The 23,598-nt window shown below is 40.9% G+C and overlaps 1 protein-coding gene across 4 annotated transcripts in view; it reads right to left on the reverse strand.

The window, feature by feature from the left end:
* Nucleotides 1–23,598, reverse strand: part of FSTL5 (follistatin like 5) — a 323,965-nt gene that overhangs the window by 198,737 nt on the left and 101,630 nt on the right. For all 4 annotated transcript variants that reach the window (XM_081926023.1, XM_081926021.1, XM_081926022.1 and 1 more), the window contains exon 4: nt 8,658–8,906. In XM_081926023.1, coding sequence (XP_081782149.1) covers nt 8,658–8,906 — 249 coding nt within the window. The remainder of the gene's footprint in view (nt 1–8,657; nt 8,907–23,598) is intronic.

Genomic DNA, 23,598 nt, shown 5'->3' on the forward strand with positions numbered 1-23,598 from the left:
AGAAGTATCATCCTTTAGCAAAGAGTAACATCTTTTAACACAGAACTACACTGAGCATTTTTGCTATTTATTATTGTACAAATATTTCTTACCAGCCACTGTTCAGATTACTTTCAGAAATATTCATATTTTTGTATGGATGTTGTTCCTTTCCCATTCATTATATTTGAGGCAATCTGACCATGTGTGATCTCTTTTGTAGCTTCATATATTGTCTGCATACTAATCTATAATTTACAGTCTCCAAAGCAACTACTTGTGTGCATCTTTTCTGTCGTGTAAGAGAGATAAGATGCCCTGTCAAAGACTCAACAGCTTAAAGCAAATAAAGAAAGAAAGAAATACACCCTCTACTTACTGCTTCTTGATATTTTAAACTATATGTCTACTACGAGAGTAACATGAAAAGGAGATTCCCTTATTTCCAAACCATTTTAGAACATTATCTGAAGCATGTGAGCATAAATCAGGCACAATGTGTACATATAACTATAATTACATATCACTATAATTATGCGACCCTATAGTTAAGGAACTGACGTCAGGTGCATTTTACAAAATAGTAAGACTGCACATATTCACATTAGGGCTATGTTACTCTTGCTTTACCATGCAACATCATTATGCAGAATTCCTTTGAAGGCAACTATTAATATACATATTTGCCACCCTATAAGTGTCACCATCTGTCCTGCTTCCTGCCTACTGTCCTGGCACCTGCTACTTTGTACAGCTGGCTGCCACCACTCTCCCTGTCACCTGCCAACCCTGAAGATTCCCACTGCCATGCCTACTCAGTCATCCTCTTCAAATCATTACAAAATCTTCAAGGCAATGAAATGAGGCATGAAAATACTTTCACTGCACTGAAAGTTCTCATTTGCTATGTGTGACAGGATATAACCAAAGAAAACAAGAGAGAGAAAAATTTTTCCCACCAGGAGTGATGCCCTTTCATTTTGTTTCTTGGGTTTGTTCTAGTCACAGTGAGTTGAGAATAATGCTGCAATTCAGTTGTTAGATAACATGATAACCTTTTATTTGGGAGTCAGTATATATACCCCTACCATTTTTCTCACAGGAGTCCAGAGCAGCATACATATAATTTTTAAAATCATCGAATTAAAACCAATGCTAAGCTACATACCTGATGGGGAATGCAACCCCATCTAGCAGAGGTCACACGCCTAACTCCGGGACTCAAGAGCCACATATCCACAGTACCTCCACCGTCTTATCAGGATTCAGCTTACTGTACTCTAGGCAGCCAGTCTCTGCCTTCAGAAACCAGTCTAGCTCATGAACAGCTTCTCCTGATTCAAAAGGAATTGCGAGATAGAACTGCATATCATCAACATACTGAAAACGCCTCTGTCCAAATACTCTGCCCCAATGATAGGAGGATAACCACTACAGCTTGGACCACGCAGTATCAATCCAGCAAGCAGCAAGATACCATGATTAATGGTATCAAAGACTGGCAAGTAGTCAAGAAGAGTCAACAAGGTAGTTTTCCCCATAAAGGTCAACAATCAGGGCAACCCAGGCTGCTTTGGTGCCAGAACCAGGCCTGAAGCTAGACTGAGATGGGACCACTGGTCCAGTTAGCTAGGGAAGATGGAAGTTGTAGTCCAACAGCCCAGAGGCCAAGGTTTGGGATAACCTGGTCTAGATAATCCATTTTATTCTTACATATATTCAGTCAGTCAGTTCCCACTCTCTCTAGATGCTTCCAGATAGGGAGCTTAATTTGCAAAAGAGTCACTCAGTTATTGCCAACAAGATGTTGACGTTATACTTACTGGATTTTCCCGGGAAAGGGTAAACCTGGATTAAACAGAGGGAAATGTTGGGGGAGGGAATAAGGGCTGGCAGTTTGATGCCAACAATGTCATGTAGATTCTGCACAGAAGTGCACAACTTGTATGCACAAGGAAACACCTTTAATCGTGTTGTCCAAGAAAAGGATATTTAGGACTGGACAGTAGTTATCAAACAGCTCAGGGTCCTGGGAGGGGCTTTTAAAGAATGGGCATGCTTCCTTAATGGTGGCAGACACCCCCCCCCCAGTATTTGAGTTGGACTTGTTCTCTGTGAACTTCTGTTTCTGTTCTCACTTACCCTTCTCTGCAGGGAAGAAGCATAACATACATATATAAGCCTATTTATTAGAAAATCTTTGTCACAATGTCTGCATCATCTAGGGGAACAGAGGATATGAAATCTTTTTATAATTTGTGTTTCCAATGCTACTTTAAAGGGCAGGCCCTAGGCAGATGGCAAAAACAAACAAAAAAGTGTGTACAATTTCCACAATAAGGACGTGAATCAGCAGGGCTACAGACTGTGCAATTCACACACCTTGAGTGACAACATGAAGTCTCTTTAATTGCCAGCCATGAATTTCCTCCTAGTTACTGCACAATGTGTTTGGAGTGCAATGCCTGATGACATCACTGCCCACTTTCACAGTTTATTGTTACACAGAAAAGAAGTTCAGTTCCCAAGATAAAGGACAATTCTGAGCTTCTGAATGCAGAAGCTAGCCATCCGTTCATGCTGACAGGACATACAGTTAAGGACACTGTCAGAATCAGAGTGGAACATTTTCTAAATCATTTGCAATCGCCACCCACAGCGGGTTGTTAATGGCACGTTGGCACCAATCAACAGCATGTTGTTTATTACTGTCATCAAACACTTCTCTGTTCTCTCACTTGACCAGCCTGCAACAGTGCTGGGCAGAAGGAGATGGCTGAAAACCAACTGAAGTAATGGCCAAGGTGGCTTCTGAACACACTCAAAGATCTACCGTTCCAGTTAACTCAAAAAACGCAGAAGCTTTGGGATTCATCTGTCTAGATATCCCTACACACTACCAGCATGGTGTAGTGGTTTGACTAGGACTTGGGAGACTAGGGTTCAAATCCCCATTCAGCCAGGAACACCACTGAGTGACACTGAGCTAGTCACTATCTACCTGCCACTATTGTGGTCAATGAAAACAGAATCCCATTTCATATCTCCATAGGAAAAACCCAGCAATGAGAAGCATTTGCAAAAGTACCAAAACAGTGTCCCTTACTTACTGTATAACACTTACTGTATAACACATTCTGTTCTCTAAGTTTACTGGCAAATGAGGACACCACAAATACCTGTCTCTGCTCTTCAGTTACTGACTGTTACTTCCTCCCCTGAAATTTTGTTCAGATCTATCATCTGATGACAGCATTACAAAATATTGAGAGTAAATAAACAATTACAGAACAAAAAACACAGAGAGAGATTTACCAATGTACCTGCAGTATGGAATGAAGGGAGAGAGCTCTAAACAGGTTGAAATGCTTCATCTCTCTTAGCTGAAATATGAAAACTGTGGTTTTATGTATTTTGTGTAGTTTACTATTTTTTTTTCCAGCAACACGCTTCAGCTTTCCACCATGAAATGAAACAGGACAACATATTGAAATGTACACATATGGTTGGCAGCATCTAACAAACTCATCACCAGGTTAGCTCATGGTTCATGTCATCCCACTGATCTACAAGCCAGCAAAAAGTATAAGAAAATATGTTGTACAACAGCAAAGAGCAATCAAGAAGACCTAGCTGGTTTAGAATCTCCCTTATCTTGATAGATGTGGTCTGTGACTGAGTTCCTCATTGAGCTGAGTCTGCACAGGAAGAATTCAGGTCAGACACCAGGGAAAGACAAGGAGGCAATTTATCCTTTTCCCCTGCCAATTTGTGTGCTTTTACAAGTGAGGGGAAGAGTCACTTCCTTTATTTTTGGAGGGGGGTAGGGTAGAAGAAAGAAAGTGGCAAAATAATGAGTGGGAAGCAAGTTTCCAAATTAAATTCCCTATGGCCATATCTGTACATACTTTATCAACATACAGGAACAGATGCCAGACACATTTGTGCTCCTCTTTTATGTATGTTGTTAAGCCTGACTGGTGGCCTGTCATAGGGCCAATGCAAAAGCGCTTTCCTGACAGGCAGAAAGTGTTGGCTAAGTTCTCTGTAACAGTTAAAACTGGAAATATGACAATCTCTGAAAAGTAGTACAGTGGTAAGCCTATCCTCCTCCAGGAGGGGAGGGGTTGTGAGCGGGAGACTCCAGGGCTGGCACATCACGCTCCTCCCCGGTTGGGCACCCAATAGGGAAGCTCGACGGGGGCGTGGCTTGCTGCTCAAACGCGGCCGTGCCAGCCATCCCAGCCATTGCACACACATTTTCTTCGAGTCACCCACCCTCCACTCCCTTTAGATTAGCTTTCCTGAGACTTTGCTATGGACCTCTGGTTGGTCGCCCTGTTTAACCAGGGAGCCTGGTAGGAGTTTTTTTCCCAATTGGCTAAATTAGCCCGGCCTCTTGGTTTTTTTCGCCTACCTCGTAGCAACCGTCACAACTTTCGTGGTATTTGGTGGTTCGGCATTGGAATGTGTTGTTGGTGTTTCGGGGGGCAAGGTGTGGCCATCACCTTCCCCAACAATTTTGGGTATTCCGCTAAAGGAATCTGGCGGTCGTGGATCCTGTCCGATGCCTGTGTGGCGGGGGGCCATGGCACGACCCTCGGTGACATCAGGAGAGAGCCTATAGTTGTATTAGCATCAACAGGCTCCCCCTAATGGTTAATAACCCCTCCTCCATGGTCCAATGCCTAAGCCAATACCTTCTCACATGCTGTAATCAATAAAGTTGTGGCCTTTTCCTTACCCATTAACCTTACATACTGTGTCCACGTGTCTTTATTCCCCAAGTGGGGATCAGGTCCTCGAATCACAACCTCGGGTTACATACGCTTCAGGTTACATACGCTTCAGGTTCAGACTCCGCTAACCCAGAAATAGTGCTTCAGGTTAAGAACTTTGCTTCAGGATGGGAACAGAAATTGTGCTCCAGCGGCGCGGCAACAGCAGGAGGCCCCATTACCTAGAGTGGTGCTTCAGGTTAAGAACAGTTTCAGGTTAAGTACGGACCTCCGGAACGAATTAAGTACTTAACCAGAGGTACCACTGTATGTACATAGCTTTAGAAGGCGTAGTATGATTCCAAATAAACCATTTATTTTCTGCTTAAAGAGGCTCAGTGGTTTAGACCACAGCACCACCCGCGTCCCTTTTAAATTCTAGTATCGAGTGGTTTCAAATACGGTATCCCAAGATATCTGTGTAACAGAATTTCCCTTCACTGTCTCTTCTCCTGGCACACCCCTGAACCCTGCCCCAAATCTGCTCCTGAGGGTTAGGAGAACCCCCAAAAGAGACTAACAGGGTGCAGGGGGTAAAGAAAGGGAGGGGAAATTTCACTGCCAAGCCATTACTCTTCACAGTAATGGATTTTCTCTGTTGGATACTGCCCATAATATTTAAATTTTTACAGTTGTATATTATAATCCAACCATAATAATGCTACAAAATGTCATGATCCAAATCAGATTCTGTTCAAGCTCTATGAAAAAAATACATTTTGATAGGCATAATGAACATTCTTATTATTATGAACTACTATAACTGATAGCTAACCTGCCATTTCTGAGATTCCAGTTGATATGTACAGACAAATTGGGTCAATACCACTAAAGAACAAACCGTGAGGTTCCTTTTGCTTAGGGTGCCACTACTTTGTGGGAGGGATTCAAATGCAAACTGGAAATTTAGGTTTCCACAATTTAAGTGAAGTAGAACACACTGTTGTCCTGGCACAACAAATCCACTTTATTTATTTTTTAAAAAATTGCAGTTAGGATTGTGATGCGGAAATACATAAAAAAGGATGGGATAAATGAATGATTAACCAAAATATATACATAAACACCCTGCAAGCAAATAAGAATGAATGTTCATTGTTGTATAACCATCCTGCAAGCAAAGTAGAACAAATGTTCAATAAAGATCAGACATGCTCTAACCTCCATGTAAGCTTTTTTGAATGAAATCAGGAAGAAAACACAATAAAGAGGTCATCTGGAGGAGCCCTTTGCCATCTTACTGTCACATGTCAAAACATCCTGTTGTGTTTTTAAAGGAAAGTATAAGGAGAGGTGGGACGCGGGTGGCACTGTGGTCTAAACCACTGAGCCTAGGGCTTGCCAATCAGAAGGTCAGCAGTTCGAATCCCCGTGACGGGGTGAGCTCTCGTTGCTCAGTCTCAGCTCCTACCAACCTAGCAGTTCAAAAGCATGTCAAAGTGCAAGTAGATAAATGGGTACCGCTCCAGCGGGAAGGTAAACGGCGTTTCTGTGCACTGCTCTGGTTTCACCAGAAGCAGCTTAGTTATGCTGGCCACATGACCCGGAAAAACTGTCTGCAGACAAACGTCGGCTCCCTCGGCCAGTAAAGCAAGATGAGCGCTGCAACCCCAGAGTCGTTCACAACTGGACTTAACTGTCAGGGGTCCTTTACCTTTTTATGAGAGGTAGACATCAAGCATGGAAAATTTCATCAGTATAATTACTTTCCCAATAACAGTGTCCATTAGTGGTCAGGGCAAACTACTGGTTCACTAGTAAATTTGCATGCATGAGGAACTCCCACAGGTAGCTTGATGGGAGGGTGAGAAAGCACACTCTGTAGAGGATAAATGGTTCTTATCCAGATGGTTAAAAGCTTCCTCCAGTATCAGAAGATAAACAAGAAACAAGATGCTGTACAAGACAGAGCTTTGGTCTGAGACAGCAGAACTCAACTTAAATTCTGGCAGCAGGCACTCTGGTCTGTGAATCTCAGCTAGTTGCAGCAAAGGAGTTAAATGAAAAAGTTACATCGAGCAGAATGTAAATGCACATTAACAACATGTACAAGTGTTCCTGAGTTTAATTGTTCTGGTTGTCACATATGAGACCATCCTTCAATATAATGCAGAACCGCTAGTCTAATTTCAGCTCCCACACCTTTCACCCTTCCAATAATTATGCATTCTTCCCAAAATGCCATCCCATCAGCATCTACTTCACTTCCTTTGTTGCGTGACCTCCACAAGTCGAGTCAGTCAACTGTTATGCTAAACTTTTAAACTGAAATTACTATAGGCTCCCCCAAATGCAAAAGTTATTAGCAGGGCAGCAATTATGGAATGGAGAAAATGCAGTGCAATGGTCACTGCATTTCTATTACACTGCAGAGACGAGCCAACAAAACAAAATTGCCTCATTTGTATTGCATTCATATTAAAAATGTAGGCTGGATTTTATTCCAATGCAAGCAGACTCTTATAAAACATCTTGTAGACCTCAAATTTAAAAGGCTCCATTATGTACTAACAGAACTGAAATTGTATCCATAACTTTAACTTCTTCCTTGGCATTAGGCTTGCCAGAAAAAAACTGAATATAAAAGCTCTGCCTCATGTTCTATATGAAATTCTCCTGTATGTGTGTTTTCTGCATGGAAAAAGGGGTCTTGCCACCTCTAACAGTTATTGTTAGATTAATCATTTCTTTGTGCTCACAGTGGGGGAACTTAAAGATCACTTAAAAATACCAGCTTATGTTTCTCACCCCTATGGATATGCACTAAAATGTACATGGGCTTAAAATGCAATCAAAGTGCAGGATCATGTCTATAATTAAACTCCATTGTCTACAGAGCACACATCTCTTAACAGAGCAGTTGGAATGGATACAGCACTTCCAGAACCAAGTTAGGGGGAAATGAACTAAGCAGAAAGGCACAAATCAATGGTCAAGACTTAAGCAAAACCTAACCGGTAACTCCATATGCATTTGATCCATGTGAGATGAATTTATTATAATTCTTGAAGGCATTTTAATGAGAAACATTGTATTCATGGTGAAGTGTATATGAAGAGGGGTTAGTTGTATGAGTTAAAGACACACATCTTTTTAAAAATATGGCTCCTCAGTTGGAAAAAACTTAAGTTCTGCATCACATACATGCTTGGATTTCATGGGTACTTCTCAAACCAGTATCAGAGAATAGAAACCCTATTGTAAAAATCTGCACATAAATTAGGCCTCAGTAATGGACCTGACTGAGAAGTTCAATTACTGTAAAATTGTCAAGGGCTCTCATTTTCTGATTTTTCAGCACCCATTAGTTTTGTATTGTATTGCCCTGTGACTTCAAAAGCCCCCAAGACTTCTCACAATCACATGAAACAAATTTTTTAAAAATTATCAAAATAAACATTAATATTTGTCCCAACAGATAAAAAGAGTGAAAAGCAGAATCAAAACAGCAATGACAAACAAGATAGAAGCCAGGATCTTAAAATAATAAAAAGCTTTCGGCAACAAGGCAAGATAGAATGGTAACTCAAAGATTAGGCTTCTAGCAGTAAGCTATACACATGCAGCCTCTGCAGTGGTTACATATTTCTCCATTAAACTCTGGAACTGCTTTACTTTATCACAGTTTTATTCACCTCTTCAAACCAAGGTCATAGGAATCTTGGTTACAACAGTGTCAAAAGCCACGCTTGATCTATATTCCAAGGCTTCTCAGAAAAGACACAGAGAAAACTGGGCGTAGCTGAGACACATATCTAGGGGAAGAGAGTTTTGTCAGATTAAGTTCTCCTACCATTTCTTCACAATACACCGTGCAGAATTTTATCAGCACTCCAGCTGAATTAACTTCAAAATATGCAGCTGGCTAGAGTCTTCAAGGCATTGTCCAAACATGCTTACCTTTGAAGAAGCAGTCTTCGTTGTGAACGATGGTAATCTTTTGCTTTTTCAGGCAGGCGGCTCGATGTACTTCACAGTGGTTTTCGTAGAATTCACCATCTGAGCCACACACAGGCTTGAAGTGAGGCTTGCAGTGCTCCATGCAGACACACTCTGCTTGCCCTGTTCCTCTGTTAACAACACAGTGCCTACCCAAACCACAGTACTTGTTTTCACACGATCCAAGGTGAGCATCGTGATTCGCGTATCCTGAAGAGAAAGATAAGAAAATGCCATCAGATTGTATGTCATCATCACCGGAGGGTTACTGTCATATACAAAGTGGCTCAGAAATAATCAAAAACAATGAAGAAACAAATTCTGGAAACTGGCATAGTCTACTCCATATCCATCTATTGCTACACAAGAATAAGGGGGCAGAAATAGAAAAGGGTGGTGTATACTGGGGTGGTCATCAACTAACATTTACTCAGAGTAGACCCATTGAAATGAATATTAGTTACATCCATTAATTTCAATGTCTATCAGAGTAAAAGTTAGTTGAATGCCATCCCTGGAATTTGCAAGAAATTGTTTTGGAAAGCAGATTTACTCAACGTGATAATTTCAGCAATTTTCCTGCCAATGAAAATTGCTTCTGGACAATTCAAGTACTCAGGAGTCAGGTGAATTTTTTTTTTTTTTGGTGGGGGAAGACTGAGGTATATGTCCTAAATTGAAGGGGGGGGGAGGACCCAGCCATGGTACATGAAAATCTGTTTTAAGATTCACTTAATGACATTTACTGGTGTTGTTGATTAGCGGTGGCTTGTTCCTATTGGTGGGGTGGAGCCCAAATAGCAGGTGGAGCCTGAGCCAATGACAAACAGAATTAACTGATTCTAATTTTGTTCCTATCCTTCTTTCCAATGAGACTAAGGAGGCAGAACATTGAAGGGCAGTGCCACCACCACTTGGACTGGATGTAAATAAGAACACAGGCTAAAGTCCATTCATTTCATTGGAGTAGCATATATACAGTAACTGGATGCAGGGCTGGAGTCTTAAATATGTATTGGGACATATAGGTAAAGGTAAAGGGACCCCTGACCATTCGGTCCAGTCATGACCGACTCTGGGGTTGCGGTGCTCATCTTGCTTTATTGGCCGAGGGAGCCGGCATACAGCTTCCGGGTCATGTGACCAGCATGACTGAGCCGCTTCTGGCGAACCAGAGCAGCGCACGGAAACGCCGTTTACCTTCCCACCAGAGCAGTACCTATTTATCTACTTGCACTTTTGACGTGCTTTCGAACTGCTAGGTTGGCAGGAGCTGGGACCGAGCAATGGGAGCTCACCCATCATGGGGATTTGAACCGCCAACCTTCTGATCGGCGAGTCCTAGGCTCTGTGGTTTAACCCACAGCACCGCCCGCGTCAAGGAAATAATTCATATCACTTCAGACCACCGAAGAGAGGTTCTTCACATGCTTCATTTAAAGGGTTAAAGTCCTGCAAAACCAGTTCTGTTCTCCTTTCCTGCCACTCAAGCCTTCTTCATTGGAAATTCCAAAGAGTGTTACCCAAACCAAGCATGCCACAACTGAGTGAAATTCTTTAGGACTGTCATGTTCTCAGATTTTAGGTGCTGTCTCAGAAATTGGGTTTAAGATCCTGAGGGGCAGTGCCCAGTTGTGCACCTTCAAAGAAGGCCTCATCCTGGGATTCAGTCCCCAAACCTCACAGGCTTTTCCTCAGGTCCTCACGCATGCATCAAAACATGTTTTTAAGTTCAACCATTGGAAACACAACACCATCTATACCAATAAAAGTTATATGTGCATCTCATTTAAAGTATCGACAGTTCTTGTAACTCAGGTTCCCTCCAGAAGCCCTTCTTTTTATTGTGCATTCTTGATCATTTGTACTCAGGGGCAGTTATACACAATCCTGCTTTCACTACTGTTTATACCTGCAAAAAAAGGGGGGGCTAACATGTTGCTTTGCTTCCAACTAGTGTTTACCCATAGCATCCTACTGAAATGTTATAGCTTTTCATGTTTGGGGATAGGGGTGTCCTGCTTTTGTTGGGCTATAGTGCAAGGGTGTTGCTCAAGATGACAATAATGTGGCAGCATTGGGAAAGCATTGTAGAACAATCAATCAATCAATTTCCTTTATTCGACCGATAGTCAGAAATAAAACATTACACAATACAGAATTATAAACTAAAACATCATAGGGGTACATAAATAAGGTAGGGCCACAGTACTAGACCTCTCACAGATAACCCACATCAAAGCATTCAGTTATACATTTCCGACACTTGAGTGCCAGGAAAAGGAATGTAGCCACTGACAAAGTTGTTTTCCCAGAAGACTTATTTAGCAGATATGCTGTCTGCTTTCCTCTTTGTCGGGAACTGAGCTGGGGTAAGTATGGAGTTATAAGATACTGTCTTAAATCGTTGTAGAAGGGACAGCTCAGTAAAATGTGCTCTGTTGATTCTACCTCACCCAACGCACAGTGGCATAATCTCTGGTCATATGGGACTCCTCCATATCTTCCCTTCAGAACCGCCAAGTCAAGAACATTCAGCCTAGCCGCAGTAAATAGTCTGCGGTATTCCACGTAGTGGATATCCGCCAGGTAGTGAGCTGGAGCAGCCCGATACAACTGCTCCCCAGTAACAACCCAGGTTTCACACGGGCTATGTCCTCCTGTCTGGCAATATCCCTTAATCTTTGAGCGACCACCGCCTTTGCGTGGCTATACGTCATGGACTCTATATAAAGGGAGGACAACCCGCACTTCTGTACTTCCTCCACTGCATTGTAGAACAACATGTGGATGGTTCAGTATAAATTCATTGCTAGTTCACTATTATTGCATGAATGACATGTGGTAGAAAAAAATAATAACCAAGGGGACCTCATTCTGCTGCGGAGTATGTGTGTTTGTGTTTGTAGAATTGGTTGTCATGCAATCTATTAAACTCTTTGAGACTTCTGAATGCTAGCCTATATACTATTTTATTCAAGGTTAATTAGCAGATTAGTTAAGGTAAAGTAGTCAGCCTATATTGACTCCTACATCAGCATACTTACAGGGGATTAAAAGCCTTCTGCTGTGTTCAGTTTAGCCCTCATTCCCAGAAAGTCAACCTTAGTTAGGAAAAGGAACTTTGACCTGCTCAAACAAGAGCTGAGATCCAGGGGGTCTCGTTCTGCATGCGCAACACATTTATATGCACACTAGGTTTTCTGTATTATTTTCCCTTACTATAGCTCTCTATGCGGCTCATTTGTGCAAGCTGATAAATAGTTTAAATCCAGCAACAAACCCTGGGAGTTTTGAAAGTCTCTTATTTGCCATACCCCCCCTTTTTTTAGTGACACCGATGGGGAGACTATATTACTGGAAACTCTGTGTGTGAGAGAGAGGCGGGAGGAAAGAGAGAGAAAGAGAGAGTCTATCTACAGAACAGATCAGTATGGATTAATGAATCCTCAAAATAACACCACCGAGGAGAGGGCTAAGAGAGACCTAGTGGAATTATATACTGCAGATTGCATAGCATGACACAAGTAAATATGATGATATACTGCAGATGCAGTTATTCTATTCAGTGTACTGTAACCATAAATTCTATTTGCACTCGCTTAAAAAAAAAAGTAAAGCACTATCAATTATTTCAAGAGGTATGAAAAACGCAAAAGCATATCTTCAAATTCCCCGGGAATATTTTGTTATATGGCTATATTTCTATTTGATTTTCCTGAGCAGCTAAATTCTTCAACACATAACACATACTCATTGGTAAGGAATACTATATGCATGTATGAGGTAACTAGAGATGTGGGCAATAAGGACATACACTCAGAATGTTTGATTCACACCCCCACATAACCAGCACAACTCAGATGATGCAAACTAGGAATCTGTCAGTATTTGTTATGTATTCAGTGGTCTGGGTTTGCCTGAGCTTGAGTCTGGACTAAGGATTCTGAGCTCCTGTGTTCTGATTCGATATACAAGATATCCAATCACAGAACATTTCAGGATGTGGGCCTCTGCCATTGGCCCTTAAACTCTGAGTCATGATTTGCTGCTTAGAAGCTTAGACAGCCAATCACATTGGGAGTGGAAGTGGCCCAGGCTTTCAGAAATTTACATAAGCAGCTATTTTGCCCCTGTTGTCCAGTTCAATAAAGTTCATTGCTGTTATCACTGTGTCTTGCCTCGTGGGAACCCACCTACACTTAAATATTCATGTACACATATTGCTTTACAACAATTTAACTTGTAGGCACAGTGCTCAAATACTTCCTCACCATGTGTAACTCACTACCATAAACACTGAGATAGCAGACATAAAATAAAAAATTTGGGAGAAAACTGATTATCAACTGTAACTGCAAAAACTGAGAGAGAAACTGCTGTGGATTTCTTATTTGCTAACTTGAGTAGTTTTTCTATCACATGCTTTCAGCAGCACTTCCATATTAATTATGCCAGAGTTGTTATATTCCATATAACTGTATGCTCAAATGTATTTCTCCTAAAACAAATGAGTATATATCTGGATTTTAATGGACAGTGCATGCCAAGGAAGCTCTACAGAGACTCATTAACTATTTTGTCTAAGTCCGTAGGGGGTTTGGCCACACCATCAGCCTGACAAAGATCAACGTGCAGGTTCAGGATTGTGCCAGCGCTCCACACATCAGCATTGATAACTACACACTTAAGGTATGCACTGAATCAGGAAGGTTTTGGGCATCACATGGCAGAACAGAGTCTCAAACAATGGTGTGCTTTCCCAGACCACATTCCCAGCATGTTTGCACTCCTTTCTCAGTGATTTCCTATGCTAGCTTGGTCATCTACATCTATTGCTGCCATCAATGTTGACAAGCAAACATCTTCAACAGATGCCACTGGCTGCATTCAGTGTCATTTGGTGTGGTGATTGACTCCTTCAAGATTCATTTTCAAAATTCATCATCATCATCTATATTATCATGCTGTATGGAAAATGAATGACTTTTCGTACTCCAGGAGGAGACAGGATTGGGCCTCCCCTGGATTTCTGAGAACTGCTTTTCTTCACTATCCACTATAAGCTTCTTCATCAAAGCTGTACAATGAGTTTGCACAAGCTATCAAATCAAGACAGTTCTCCTTCCTGCCCATTAGCAGGAGGTCTATCAGCTCTGTGCTGTGGAAGAGCATGCTCAAACATGCCAACAAATAGCAGCAGTCATTCCATTGAAAAAAACAAACATTGATGCTTTTGGGTGGCCATCAAACAGCTGAGCAGTGACATAGCCTTATATGCACAAAATGATTGCAGTACAATAACCAATACAGACAAGCAACAATTAAAACTGTAAACCAGCCATTAGTCAGTGGTTAATAGAGTAGTTCATGCAACATGCAAATACACCTTCTAAGTGCCTTTGCTGCAATTAGACAAAGTGTAGCTCATTTGTACAATATCCAGAAAGATCATTGTACTATTCAAACAAACAGAAGGATCATATCCATTCTGGTATTAATTTTCTATGACTAATGGTACACAAAGTCCAGGCAGATTAAATCAATTTTATCTAGTAATCATGGTCACACATACATTCACTTGCACTATACACTAGATAATTCACAATCGGCAGCTTACATAAACTGGATATAATTTAATCGTGGAACAATATGTCTTTACATATTGCAGAACAATATGCAGGGCACACATGGTTTGAATTCTGTTTTACTGGCTGTGGATAGTCTTACTAAGAATGCCTACTAACATTGCAAAGGTAAGAAATGTATAGCCAGCCTGCAAAACCGTGTCCTGTAGGTGACTGTCTCCACTGTTCACCTGATGCCATGTCCACTTACACATTGGAACATGTAGCTGATGCCAGTTTCTCACTTTGCATTACCTATACTATGCCCATTGCAACATTAGTCTGTTGCAAAGCATAATATGCAGCCTTCCACTGTTCTGTCAAATGAAGAGATGAGTTTTGAAGGACACAAGGGTCATGAACTATTGTGCTTATTGGAGGAATGCAACTTAGATGAGCTTCATATGTCTTTCCAACATCCCTGTGATACAGGCTTTTATAGTAACAAATTAGTCCTTTTTGAAACAGTATTTCCAATAGTATTTCCACCACAGGCACTGAGTTGAACCCAACATTGGGGGGCTGACATCACTGTTGATTTGGGAGAGACCTACCAGGCCTGCTTTGTCATCCCATCAGGCCACACACCATGTCAGGATGACATCCTGCCAGGCTTCCTCTGCCCCCTCAACATTGGGGGGGGGGTTAGCCCCATCTCAGCGGACATGGGGGCTGTGGAGGCTTCAGCCCCATAGAGTTGGTGTGCCTGCCTTCCACCACCCTCCTACCTGCAAAATAAATATTTTGATCCTGAGCTCAAATGTGTTTATTTGTTGCTTTGTATTTTCCTAATTGCTTTGCCAGATTCTCCCTTACTATGAGAATGAGAGAGGAGCAAAGCAGGAACATTATACCTAATTTAAGGAGATCTCCGAAGGGATAAATAAAATTAGGTGGTGTGCCAACAGGTGAGGATGATAAAACAGCAGTGAAATGGGTCATAGACTATCAATATGCAATTGACAACAAGTCACTATTATGATCAATTAACTGTTCTGCAGTAATAGTAGATTTCACATTATCTAGGTGCCAAATGTATCGGCATTTACTGTACATGGAAGGAACATTTTATCTGTCCTAAATTTAGCAGGCTAATTATTATTCCTATGTGTATGAGGCATCAGCTGCCAGTACACAAGTGTAAACCCAAAGTCTTTTATACAATACACTGGAATGGGGAATGTTTTTCAGCCCAATACCTGCATTCTGTTAAGGACAACTTTCTGAGGGTCTCATGCCACTGGTGGCCAAGGCCAGAAGCAAAAGTTGGCAAAGCAACAAAAGTAAATTTTATGTTTGTACAGTAGAGTCTCTGTAAACACTTGCATACCCCTCTCTCCTCCATTCGGACAAGCAAGAGTAGTTATCAGAACTGAAGGACACATTGCAGCCAAGACAAAAACACTTGGGTAATAAAACTAGGCTAGTGGGATGTGGCTGGGGGAGAAAGGAGAGAGAATTGCCGAAAATTTATTCCCTTCTCATTCCACCGACAGAAGCCTTAGTGCCAGCTGAAAGACACCACTGGATGCAATTCATTGCATATACAGAACAAATTGTTAAATGTCCTGCTTGGGGTAGAATTGTCAAATTCTTGAGGCCGAATTCTATAAATCATTACTATGCTTGGATACAACAGATCACAGGCGGGCAAGTATTCAGAATTATTGCACCATATGGAGACATCACAATGTACTGTGTTGCTAGACTTCTTTTTGGGCTTCATTTATTATTGTAATTGACTCTCTGCTATCTGAAGGGAAAAGGCTAACAGAGTAAAGAAAATAATTGGACCGAAGAATATTGGTGCAATGATATTACACCCATTTTCTCCTAGAAAAGATGCTTACTGTGACAGCAATTATAAACCCAAAGAAGCTGCAAAAAGAGAAAATTCAATAATCCTTGCTAGGAATCCTTAGGAAAGGGGTCAAAAATAAAACTTCCATTTTTTCAATGTCTTTATACAACCTAATGGTGTGACCACACTTTGAGTACTGTGCACGGTTCTGGTTGTCAGGTCACAAAAACGATATTGCAGAGCTGGAAATGGTACAGAAATGGGCAGCAAAATGATTGGAGACCTGGAGTAACTCTCCTACAAGGAACGGTAACTTTTCAATTTAATAAAAAGGTGAAGAGTGGGGGATATCAATTAATCTTCTTACATTTATATCTCCCCCCATTTATTCCATCATGAAACCCAAGGCAGCGTCTACATGTTTCCAAGACTCACCCAGACATTGACTGCACCCAGACCTGCTTAGTTTCAGGAAGACAGTTTCTTTCTGTGACTTCAGAGACTATTTATATATGATGGGTGTATATACAGTAAAAGTATGCATGGTATGGGATTAACTAAAAAGAGAAAGCTCATAATGGGATCAGATTGTTAAGAGTATTTTTATGGCAATAAGAGTTCTTTGACGTTACAGTCATATTCCCTACTTTCTCAAAAGCAATCATGTATATCATTACTTTCTAAGTGTATTCTTGTGTGAAATGGAAAGATAGATGGTTCTGAACTTTCTGTCTATGTTCAAAATAAATTCATATTTAAAGTTCTATTACATAAAGAAAACAGACATAAATGTGACGGGTTTTAGAACAGTATCCTTCTACAAAGAACATGTCTTTTCTCCATGCCCTCAAACATCAAAACAGGAAATGGGGAGGTTATAGTTGGTGAGTGAAGGGTTAAGCATCTTCTATTATTGGGCAAGGTGATTTAGACTGTGGTCGCCGAACAACTCCAGGTATGCCTGGAGAATGTGGATCATATGGATCCTTTCGAGTTGGGATTCAGGCCTCATCATGGCACTGAAACTGCCTTGGGCACGCTGGTTGGTGATCTCTGGCGGGTTAGGGACAGAGGTGAAAGCTGTTTCCTGGTCCTGCTGGATCTCTCAGCGGCCTTTGATACCATCAACCATTACATCCTTCTGGACCATCTAGAGGAGTTGGGAGCTGCGGACACTGTTATACAGTGCTTCCACTCCTTCCTCTTGGGTCGTGTCCAGAAAGTGGTGTTGAGGGATGAGTGTTCAGACCCCAGGACTCTCACTTGTGGGGTGCCTCATGGCTCCGGCCTCACCCCCATGCTTTTTAACATCTACATGAAGCCACTGGGAGAGATCATCAGGGGGTTTGGGCTGGGTGTCTACCAGTAGGCAGGTGATACCCAGCTCTATCTCTCCTTTAAATCAGAACCAGTGAAGGCAGTGAATCTCCTGTGTGACTGTCTGGAGGCAGTTGGAGGATAGATGGTGGCTAACAGATTGAGGTTAAATTCTGTCAAGACAGAAGGGGGTGGGTGGGGCTGGGGGTAGGGGTGGGGCACTCTCTGGTCCTGAATGGGGTAACTGTGCCCCTGAAGGACCTGTGTGGAGCCTGGGAGTCATTTCGGATTCACAGCAGTCTATGGAGGCACAGGTCAATTCTGTCTCCAGAGCAGCTGTCTACCAGCTCCATCTGGTATGCAGGCTAAGACCCTATCTGCCCATGGACTGTCTCACCAGAGTGGTGCATGCTCTAGTTATCTCCCACTTGGATTACTGCAATGAGGTCTCTGTGACACTACCTTTGAAGGTGACTCGGAAACTACAACTAATCCAAAATGTGTCAGCTAGACTGGTGAGTGGGAGTGGCTGCCGAGACCATATAACACCAGTCCTAAAGGATCCCAGTACATTTCCGAGCACAATTCAAAGTGTTGGTACTGACCTTTAAAGCCCTAATTGCCTAGCCTCAGCCCAGTATACCTGAAGGTGTGTCTCCACCTCCATCATTCAGTCTGCACATTGAGATCCACTTCAAAAGTCTTCTGGCAGTTCCCTCACTGTGAGAAGTAAAGTTACAGGGAACCAGGCAGAGGGCCTTATCAGCAGTGGCACCCTCCCTGTGGAATGCCCTCCCATCAGATGACAGGGAGATAAAGAATTACACAACTTTTAGATCACGTCTGAAGGCAGCCCTGTTCAGGGAAGCTTTTAATGTCTGACATGTTGTTATTTTTATATTTTGCTGGAAGCCGCCTAGAGTGGCTGGGAAAACTCTGCCAGATGGGTGGGGTATAAACAATAAAATTATTGTTGTTGTTTTGTTATTGCTGTTATTAAGTATTCAGAAAATGAGGGGGCATACTAAGTATTAACTTTTTCAAATTAAAAAATGCTGACAGTGTTGTACACCATGCATTTAATGTAATAGATAGTTAGACCCTGATACTCATTAATCACAACCTTAAATTAGCAAAATGTACGACTTTCAAACAAATTGCAAACTCAGTTTCATCCCATGTGGAAATGAGTACACCATTATGTAAACTGGGAACAAATTGGCAAGAAACCATTTCTCAGCTGTTACATTCATCTCAGAACTGGATGAAATCACAGATTGGGAACAACAATTTGTGAAAAACTGAGAAAGTCTTTTAAAATCTGAGCAATTCTGATGTAGTGGTCAGAGCTTAGTACCCCAACATATGCCAAGAGGAAGAAATTGAGACATATGGGTTCAATGCCACTGCCAACTAATCATTGATTTAAGGCATTTATATATAGTCCTCGATAGCTAGGCAGCTCAAGGCAACAATAAAAACAAAATAAAAATACATACAATAAAGCAGGTCACCAATATAACATATAAAAATAGCACAAAAACATGAACAGTGAGGCTAAAACTGATAAGAACTGGAGAAGTTTAAAAGGCACAGGAGAATAAAATCGCATTTGCCAGGTGCCAAAATGGCATCAAGGTTGGTGCCAGATGAGTCTTTAAGTCTTGAAACCAGCTGGGACCCTAAACCAAAGCTAATGTCATGGCTGGTTGTCTGGAGAGCAGGTAGAGCCGGCAGCCTGGGAGCTAAGTCTCTTTTTGATGAAGGAACCAGAGCACACTTAGCAGTTTTTTACAAGGAAGTGGAACCCTATTGATTCCTTGGGTCACTGATGAAATTGTAGCTACTATATCTCTAGTGAAAGGTAAAAAGGTAAAGGACCCCTGGACAGTTAAGTCGAGTCAAAGGCGACTATGTTGTTGTTCTTATCTCACTTTCAGGCTGAGGGAGCTGGCGTTTCTCCACAGACAACTTTCTGGGTCATGTGGCTAGCATGGCTAAACCATTTCTGGCACACCAGATCATCATGATAGAAACCAGAGCGCACGGAAATACCATTTACCTTCCCACTGCAACGGTACCTATTTATCTACTTGTGTGCTTTCGAACTGCTAGGTTGGCAGGAGTTGGGACAGAGAAATGAGAGCTCACTCTGTAGTGGGGATTTGAACCGCTGACCTTCTGATTGGCAAGCCCAAGAGGCTCAGTGGTTTAGACCACAGCGCCACCCGCATCCCATATCTCTAGTAGTGATGTTGATGGAGCACAGTAGATAGCAGGCTTCCATTCACTACTCTGAAAAGCTACCTATTGCGGCAGAGATTAAGGCACCCAGTTTGTACTGTCAGAAAGCCCAATTCAAAGTCCTGAGTGCCCTACAATTAGATCTTGTCCACACTTCTGCTTGTCCCGTGCTTTCTAAGGCAAGGAACTGAGAGGTTTTTTGTTTGCCCCACCACTTTCCCCAGGAAAAATTGTAACAAATGTCAATCAAAACCTCTCTGACCTGTGCTTACAAAGCAGGGGGCAAACAAAATAAAACATAGACCAAACTCAAGTGTGGATGAGCCCTTAGTCATCACAGCAGTGGCAAAAACAAGATGCGTGTGTAAAAGGAGAAGTGGGGAGAGATAATAGTGGATAAAAACAAAGCTCAGATGATTAATTAAACCAATTAATGCAAACAGCCTTAATTTTAACATGCTTTTAAAATGGATAGCTCCAACTAAGCAACTATTTTAAAAAGGTATAAGTAAGAACCTGGGGAGACCTGAATAAATTGTTCTTACCTGCACTAAGTGATGGAAATTTAATTACTACTTTGACAAAGCACTGCAGCTCTTTATGAAGGCACTGCTGTAAAAACAACAGCAGACTTTCCCCATAATCTTTGATATCTAAACAGCAGTTTGTATTATCTTGATAGCCAAATACATAAATGTTTGGGGATTACTGACAAGAAAAGCTTCTTACAAAGGAACAATTTGCAGGCTGAACAAAAGATAGGGCTATAATGCAAGTATCATGCCGTTTTCCTTAAGTCTGAGCACTATTAAGCAATTGAGCTGTCCAAAGAAGGGCTTGATGATATAAAAAAAAACCCAAGCTATAGAAATGGTCATGTAATTGACATTTTAGGCAGGATTGAAAATTAAAAGGGCACAGTCTCATTTAAAGGTCTTATGTTTGAAAACTCATGTTTTACAAATAATGCAATCAAAATAATTAAAAATACAATAAGATAAACAGTCAGAGAGTAAAAATACCCTTAAAACTCATCAGTAGCCAGTAAAAACCATGGTAAACAAAAATGTTTCTATGCTGGAGCTGCATCACTCTTTGCACAAGACTTATTTCTGGAGGAGACTGATCCAGAGCAGTTCACATACTTAGCAGTTATTGCTAAGTATTGAATCACAGTGGGCTAGACCTGTATACGTGACCAAAACCTATACTAACAGCAACTGCTGCGATGCTTCATAGAATGTTACATCACTCACAGTCAAGAAATGCCACTGCATAAACATCCAAATTCCACTGGTATTATGTCACTCTGAAAAGAGAAAGTATTCAGAGATAGAAGAAGTTCACAGATTCAATAGCTATAAACTGGGCTGCTCTTCCCTTCTGACAGCTTTAGATTGTAAGATCATTGAGAACAGGGACCTATCATTTTATGATTATGAAACTTGGCAGAGCATTGTGTAAACTGCTGGTGCTCTAGCTGCAAATAATTTTATATAGTTGACAAGCACACAACACCCCATTCCCCACACCTCCTTTTAGCGATGTTTTCAGTGACTTCCAGGTTTGCATGTGTGCATGACTGCATGTCATTCGGACACACGTTAATCAGTCATTGCCTGTAATGGCAAGTATAATTGGGTCAATGATAAATTGCAATCATTTATTTATAGCATAAAAGCTTGTTATCTGTTTTGGGGCCAACTACTTTTGGCATAAGGAAGAATGCATAGGTTTGAGTTATACAAAACACTTCACACTAAAAGAATGGTTAGTCAATTGACAGCTATCCAAAGAACAGCTTGGTTAGAAGGCAAATATTTTTTTAGCCATGGAAGAGATTGCATTTCCTTTTGTGACTCATTTCCTGAGATCTTGAATCTATTATTGAAACATTAAAGTCTGTAATCCAGCACACAGATACAGACATGTAACTCCCACTGCAATAAATGGGACTTACGTGCAAGTAATTGTGGGCGGGATTGAGGCTCAAAGGTTTTAGTTGATGCTGAGTTAATTTGTCTGATTATTTCCGTTAATCACTAAAAAAAAAGAAAAGCCAGAAGAATATCAGTCCGTCACCCACAAGCTTTAAACATCAAGACAACTTGCCGGGGAGAAAAGTAGAGTTGATATGGAATCCAAGTGAAACTTTCATGGAGGCAGATGGATCATAAGAAACACAGGGCATTTAAACTCTTTTATACTCTACAGCCAGTGAAATTCTGAAGGAAAACAGAGTTTAGAAAATGGGAAGAGTAAACCTAAGACACTCAAATGCAGCAATAACAGTCCAAATAAAACTGTCATGTGGTAGGATGTCAACCCTCGGAGAAGAGGCATAAAATGTCCTGTCCTCCATCTGCTGGAAGCCAAAACACAAAACACCCTGGTTCAGAATGATAGTCAGTGGAAGCTGCCTTCCCATGTCAACCCACTGGTGTAGCTAGTTTCCTATGGCAACAGTTTCATACAGGAGTTTCTCCTAGTCCTAACTGAAGATGTCAGGGATTAAACATGGAATCTTCTGCATAGAAAGCATGTGCTCAACTGATTCAGCCACAAAAGGGCTACACCCTTCCTCAAAAGGGTTAGACAACTCATATAGATGTACTTGTGAGTGTGCATGCATAACAGTATATGTGGAAACCACTATACTCAACAGATATATAGTTGCTGTCAAAGAAACAAGTAGAATGCAACACTCATGACTAGAGAGTCTCATGGAATACTGAGGCTATGGGAGAACATGAAGTTATAGTCTTCTGCTATCATTTTTAAAGATCCAAAATAATACAGTATCAAATACATTCTATTTCTGTCTTATGCATTTTCACTCTTCCATAATTTAATTTCAACCTATTCCAAGTCCATACATAGCATGTTGTGGGTGTTTTTTTGTGTTTTTTTGAACCGCTTTAAAATGTAATTTGAAAATTGGTAGGTAAATTTATACAGTAAGATGGCAGAAGGACAACCTGTGTGATAAATTACTTTCATAGATCCAATAGATTAGAACTATATTTACAACACATTTTCTTGCTAAGACAAGACAGACAAATGCACTCTTCTTAATCTGTTTGCAAATGTGAATAACCTACCCAGAACATTCCCAAAGGCAATTAGAAAAAAAAAATCATTTTTGCTTGTTGTTTATTGATCAAAACAGGTCCCTTTCATCCAAGATTCAAACTCTTGGAAGAAACAAGTGCAAATTTAGAAGTACTCAGCACAACTGACCTACTTTGCATTTTTGTAAGAAGGGGATATATTCCCATAAGACACCTAAGAATAAAACTTGGCAGTATTAATGCATTTGTGCAACTTGATATTTTGGAAAATAGACCTTCTGATCTGAGGTATTATTTCTAAAGTTTACATAAAGGACATTATTTATTTGTGGGGGGAGAGGGCAAGTCAGTTTATATAATTTTTATTTTTAAAGTAGTAGCTATTCCAAGCCAAGGATCAACATAAGACCTCTGGAATAGCTGAGATCTCAAGAGACCACTGGCTTCACTGAAGTTCTGATTCAAAACTTTCATTCCTTTTTTAAAGAGTTTAAAATATTTGCAGGATTATTCCACACTTTAATAATGTATACTTGGATTTCATGGATTTTACAGAGCCTAAATTTACAGTGTTTGAGCATCAGTTTCAGTCATTTTTTGTTGGACAGATCTTGAAAAATAAAGGATTCTGCAATGTGGCTTAACATTTAGAAAACTAAATGCCGATAAAAAGGTTTTATTAAAGAATTAAACTGTTGGACTACTTTACACATGAGATGAGATGCCTGTGGATATTATCTTACAGTAACATTTACTGAAGCTCTTCATTTTTCCATCCAAACTCTTTGTATCATGCCTTATATTAATGAAACATCATTTAATATCCCACCATTTAGGTCTTT

The sequence above is a fragment of the Podarcis melisellensis genome (genome assembly GCF_964234715.1).
Source record: "Podarcis melisellensis genome assembly, chromosome: 9".
NCBI classification, from domain to species: Eukaryota; Metazoa; Chordata; class Lepidosauria; order Squamata; family Lacertidae; genus Podarcis; species Podarcis melisellensis.